This window comes from Manacus vitellinus, unplaced genomic scaffold (assembly GCF_001715985.3).
Source record: "Manacus vitellinus isolate BGI_N305 unplaced genomic scaffold, ASM171598v3 scaffold_102_pilon, whole genome shotgun sequence".
Taxonomy (NCBI): domain Eukaryota; kingdom Metazoa; phylum Chordata; class Aves; order Passeriformes; family Pipridae; genus Manacus; species Manacus vitellinus.
This window is the reverse complement of record NW_021938808.1, coordinates 924,780-929,996: the sequence shown is the minus strand read 5'-3', so window position 1 is coordinate 929,996 and position 5,217 is coordinate 924,780. Positions and strand designations below refer to the sequence as shown.

Below are 5,217 nucleotides of genomic sequence, written 5' to 3'. Positions count from 1 at the left end.
CCTCAGGTGGACAGTGACACGGTGTGGAATGAGCTGCACTCATCGAGCGCGGTGCGCACGGCCGTGGGCTGCCTGCTCGAGCTGGCCTTCAAGGTGGCTGCAGGCGAGCTCAAGGTGAGCGTGGTCTTGCACACTTACCTGGGCTGTGACAGTCCCTGTGCACACTCGTGTGCATGTGTGTTGCCTTGCACACTCACCTGGGGTGTGATAGTCCCTGTGCACACTCCTGTATGTGTGTGTGTGCGCTGCCTTCACGGTCATCTGAGATGTGACAGTCCTTGTACGTACTCGTGTGTATGTATGCTCCTTGCACACTCACCTGGGCTGTGACAGTCCCTGTGCACACTCAACTGAGGTGTGACAGTCCTTGTGCAAGCTTGTGTGTGTGGTCTTGCACACTCACCTGGGCTGTGACACTCATGTGCACGTGTGTGCTCCTTGCACACTCACTTGGGGTGTGACAGTCCCTGTGCACACTCCTCCGTGTGTGTGTGTGTTGCGTCACGCACTCATCTGAGGTGTGACAGTCCCTGTGCACACTCGTGTGCGTGTGTTGCCTTCTTGCACACTCCCCTGGGGCGAGATGGTCCTTGTGCAAGGCTGAGCACGCATGTGCTGTTCTCTTGCACACTCCCCTGAGTGCAGGGCTCCTTGTGCCAGCTCGTGTGCAGATGTGCTGCCTTCTTGCATGTGTCCCTCCCTGTGTCACACGTGTCCCTCTCCCCTCACCACTCCTGTTCCTCTGTCCCACATGTGTCGTTCTGTGTCCCACAAGTGCCTCTGTCCCACACATCCCTCTGTCCCCACGCCACTTGTCCCTGTGTGTCCCCACACCACCTGTTCCTCTGTCCCATGTGTCCCTTTGTGTCCCCGCACCACACGTCCCTTTGTGTCCCACACACGTCCCTTTGTGTCCCACACCTTCCTCTGTGTCCCCACCCCACGTGTGTCCCTCTGTCGCCACACTACACGCCCCTTTGTGTCCTTAAACCACTTCTCAGCATCGCAGTCGCAGAATATTCTGAGTTGGAAGGAATTACAAGGATCATCGAGTCCAACTCTTCAGTGGATGGCCCTGTGTGTTCCTCTCTGTCCCACACATCTCCCTGTGTCCCATGCATGTTCCATTGTCCCTGTGTCCCACATGTGTCCCTGTCTTTCCTACACACATCCCTCTCTCTGTCCTCACAGAACGGCTTTGCGGTCATCCGCCCCCCGGGCCACCACGCCGAGGAGTCCACAGCCATGTGAGTGTGGGGACAGCGCTGGGACCCCCACCCAGGGAGGGGACCCCACAGTGTCCTGGGGGTCACCCCACCACTGAATGTCCCCTGTCTCTCATCCTCTTTTGTCCCCAGGGGCTTCTGCTTCTTCAACTCTGTGGCAATCTCGGCCAAGCTGCTGCAGCAGCGGCTCAGCGTGGGCAGGATCCTCATCGTGGACTGGGTAGGGGGGGCAGGGGGACCCCCCCACGGGTGTTGGGGACCCCATGGGTGGACAGAGGGGTCCCTGACATCACGGGTGCCCCCCCAGGACATCCACCATGGGAATGGGACCCAGCAGGCCTTCTACAGTGACCCGCACGTGCTCTACATCTCCTTGCACCGCTACGACGACGGCAACTTCTTCCCGGGCAGTGGGGCCCCTGAGGAGGTATGGGGGGCTTGGGGGAGGGGTGGGGGTCGCCCTGTATCCCCCTAGCCCTGGATGTGGCACAGGGGGTCACCTGTGGCTGTGTCCCAGGTGGGCAGTGGGCTGGGAGTGGGCTACAACATCAACATCGCCTGGACTGGCGGCGTGGACCCCCCGATCGGGGACGTGGAGTATCTGACCGCCTTCAGGTGGGGGTCTGGGAGGGCGCCTGAGCCTTTGGGGGGATCCCTGGGCTCAAGGGGAGTTGCTGGGTCCAGATGAGAGGGTCTCCATGTCCTTGGGGGGGGGGTCTGTACCCTGAGGAAGGTCCCTGCGCCCTTGGGGGGGTTCTTGTGCCCTTAGGGGGGTCTCCACGTCTTGGGGAGAGGGTTCCTGCGCCCCTTTAGTGGGGTCTGTGTGTCCTGGGGGGGTCTTTATGCCCTTGGGGGGGTTCCTGCATCCTTGGGGAGGTGTCCCTGTGGAGGAAGGTCCCTGTGCCCTTGAGGGGTTTCTGCATCCTGGGAGGGGTGTGTCACCATGCCCTTGAGGAGGGGTCCTTGCACCCCAGGGAGTTCTGAGGGGGTCCTCATGCCCCTGGGGGAGGTCCCTGCATCCTGAGAGCATCCCTGTGCCCTTGGGGAGGGGTCCCTACAACCCAGGGGGATCCCCATGTCCTGGGGGAGGTTCTCTGTACCCTTGGGGTGGTCCTCCCAGAGGATCGCCATGTCCTGGGGGAGGACCCTGCACCCTGGGGGTTCCCCTACACCTTGGGGAGGGTCTCTGCACTCCTGGGGGGGTTCCTCACTCCCTAGAGGGGATCCCTGTGTCCTGCAGGGGGTTCCCAAACCCTAGAGGATCCCTGTGTCCTGGGAGTTCTCTGTACCCTGGGAAGGATCCTTGCACTTTGAGGGGCTCCCCACAGCCCTGGGGGGGGTCCCCTTGCCCCTGGCTGACCCTGTGCCCCCCAGGACGGTGGTGATGCCCATCGCCAAGGAGTTCTCCCCAGACCTGGTGCTGGTCTCCGCTGGCTTCGACGCCGTCGAGGGCCACCTGTCCCCGCTCGGTGGCTACTCTGTCACCGCCAAGTGTGAGTGGGGTCCGGGGGCGTCCCGGGCTGGGGACCCCGGCTCAGCCACCCCTCACCCCCCCTTCCCGGTGCCCCCAGGTTTTGGACACCTGACGAAGCAGCTGATGATGCTGGCAGGGGGCCGGGTGGTGCTGGCGCTGGAGGGAGGCCATGACCTGACAGCCATCTGCGACGCCTCCGAGGCTTGTGTCTCTGCCCTGCTCGGCCTGGAGGTACGGTGGGGACCCCCTCAATCACTGAGGACCCCACCTGGGGGCAGGGTGTATTGAGGTGCCCACCCCATGTCGTGCCTCAGTTTCCCTCTGTGGGTTGGTGAGGGGCTGTGGTTCCATCCCTGCTCTCTCTGAGGGGGGTTTGGGGGTGCTGGTGGCAGTTTTGGGGGACTGATGTGTGTCCCCTCTCCCCAGCTGGAGCCCCTGGATCCATCCCTGCTGCAGCAGAAGCCAAATGTGAATGCGGTGGCCACACTGGAGAAGGTCATCGAGATCCAGAGTGAGAACGGGGAGCAGGGGCAGACCCTGATGGGGTCCTCTGGGGGGTCCCCAGGGCTGATTCTATCTTGGGGGGGCACAAAAGAGTCACTGGGGGACCCCAGTGGGGGGGCCCTGGGTTTGTCCTTGCTGTGGAAGGAGCTGGAGGGTCTCCAGTGCTGCCACTGGGATCCTGAGGACTGTCTCTCTTTTGAGGGAGGACCGAGAAGGGTCCCTAGGGCTCTCCCTGACATGGGGGTCTTGTGGGTGCCCAGGATCTGTCCCAGCATGGGGTTCCTGGGAGTCCTCTGAGTCTGTCCTTGCTGTGGGAGTCTCAGGGGTCCCCTGGGTCTATCTCAGCTGTTGGGGTCTCATGGGTCCCCTGGGTTTGTTCCAGTCCTGGGGGTCCCCCAGGTCTGTCCCTGCCGTGGGGGTCCCCCAGCTCCACCTCAGCCATGGGGTCCCGGGGGTCTCCTGCATCTGTCTCAGCCCTGGGGTTCTTGGGAGTCCCCAGCAGCCCCAGTCTCCATTGCAGCCCTGGAGGTCCCCTGAGTCTGTCTCAGCCATGTGGTCCTTGTTCCCTGGGTCTATCTCAGCCATGGGGTCCCTGGGGGTCCCCTGACCTGTCCCAGCCCGGGTGTCCCCTGTCACGCTGCCCCCGGCAGGCAAGCACTGGGGGTCCGTGCGGCGTTTCGCGGCGGCCGTGGGCCGGTCCTTGCTGGAGGCCCAGCACAGGGAGGCTGAGGAGGCCGAGACGGTGACGGCCATGGCCCTGCTCTCGGTGGGCGCCGAGCAGGCCGGGGGAGACCCCCAGCCCAGGTATGGCCCCTGGGGACCCTGCTGGGTGTGCAGGCACATGGGTCATGGGGTGGGACACGTGTGTCACTGGGGTGAGCATGGAGCCACATTGTGTCGGGGGGGGGGCTGCATGTTCCCTTGGAGGTGTGCATGGATCCATGTGTGTCCTTGGGGGACACGTGTCCCTGGCGGGGTACATGGAGCCACATGTGTCATTGTGGGGAGGGACACATGTTCCTGGGGTGTGATGGAGGCACATGTGTGTGTTCAGGGGAGACACACGTCACTGGGGTGGGTGTGGAGCCACGTATGTGTGTGTGTTCAGGGGAGACGTGTCCCTGAGGTGGACACATGGAGCCACATGTGTCATTGTGGGGAGGGACACATGTCCCTGGGATGTGCAAGGAGCCACATTGTGTCATGGGGGGGGCTGCATGTTCCCTTGGAGGTGTGCATGGATCCATGTGTGTCCTTGGGGGACACGTGTCCCTGTGGGTGTGCATGTCCCCAGGGCTCTATATGGAGTCACAGGTGCCCCCTGGGGTGTGCATGGAGCCATGTGTGTCATTGGGGGGGGCTGCATGTTCCTCTAGGGGCATGCAAGAAGCCACCTGTGGCCTCTTGGACATGTGTGTCCCATGGGCTGTGCATGGAGCCATGTGTGTTCTTGGGGGACACACATGTCCCTGGGGGTGTGCAAGAAGCCACGTGTCCTCTTGGATACGTGTGTCCCCTGGGCTGTGCATGGAGCCACATGTGTCCTCGGGGGGAGGGAATGTATGTTCCCCTGGGATGCTCACGGAGTCACATGTGTGTTCTGGGACATGTGTGTCCCATGGGCTGTGCATGGAGCCACATGTGTGTGTTCAGGCAGGACACGTGTCCCTGGGGCTGTGCATGAAGCAGGTGTGTCCTGGAGGGAGTGACAGACGTGTGTCCGGGGAGGGTGTGGGGTGTGTGAAACACACGTGTCCTCCACCTTGGCGTGTCCCTCCCCTTCCCAGACCAGTGGAGGAGCCGATGGAGGCTGAGCCTACGCTCTGACCCACCCACATCGTTCCCGCCTCCGAAAAAACCAAGAAACACCCAGAAGAGATGAAAAAACTCACACACACACACACACACACACACACACACACAGAGAGAGAAAAAAAAATCACAGTAAAAGGGGAAAAAAAAGCACTTAAAAAAAAAAGACCAAAAAAAGAAAAAAAAAGACAAAAAAAAAGA

The 5,217-nt window shown here is 61.8% G+C and overlaps 1 protein-coding gene across 1 annotated transcript in view; it reads left to right on the top strand.

Annotated features, from left to right (window-relative positions):
• Nucleotides 1-5,031, top strand: part of HDAC5 (histone deacetylase 5) — a gene marked incomplete at its 5' end in the record, with an annotated part of 13,292 nt that extends 8,261 nt beyond the window's left edge. Inside the window, 10 exons of the mRNA XM_029963537.1 lie at nucleotides 7-114; nucleotides 1,192-1,247; nucleotides 1,359-1,446; nucleotides 1,534-1,653; nucleotides 1,744-1,841; nucleotides 2,601-2,719; nucleotides 2,798-2,931; nucleotides 3,127-3,211; nucleotides 3,855-4,008; nucleotides 4,992-5,031. Of these exons, the coding sequence (XP_029819397.1) occupies nucleotides 7-114; nucleotides 1,192-1,247; nucleotides 1,359-1,446; nucleotides 1,534-1,653; nucleotides 1,744-1,841; nucleotides 2,601-2,719; nucleotides 2,798-2,931; nucleotides 3,127-3,211; nucleotides 3,855-4,008; nucleotides 4,992-5,031 (1,002 nt within the window). The remainder of the gene's footprint in view (nucleotides 1-6; nucleotides 115-1,191; nucleotides 1,248-1,358; nucleotides 1,447-1,533; nucleotides 1,654-1,743; nucleotides 1,842-2,600; nucleotides 2,720-2,797; nucleotides 2,932-3,126; nucleotides 3,212-3,854; nucleotides 4,009-4,991) is intronic.
• Between the last annotated feature and the right edge of the window lie 186 nt (nucleotides 5,032-5,217).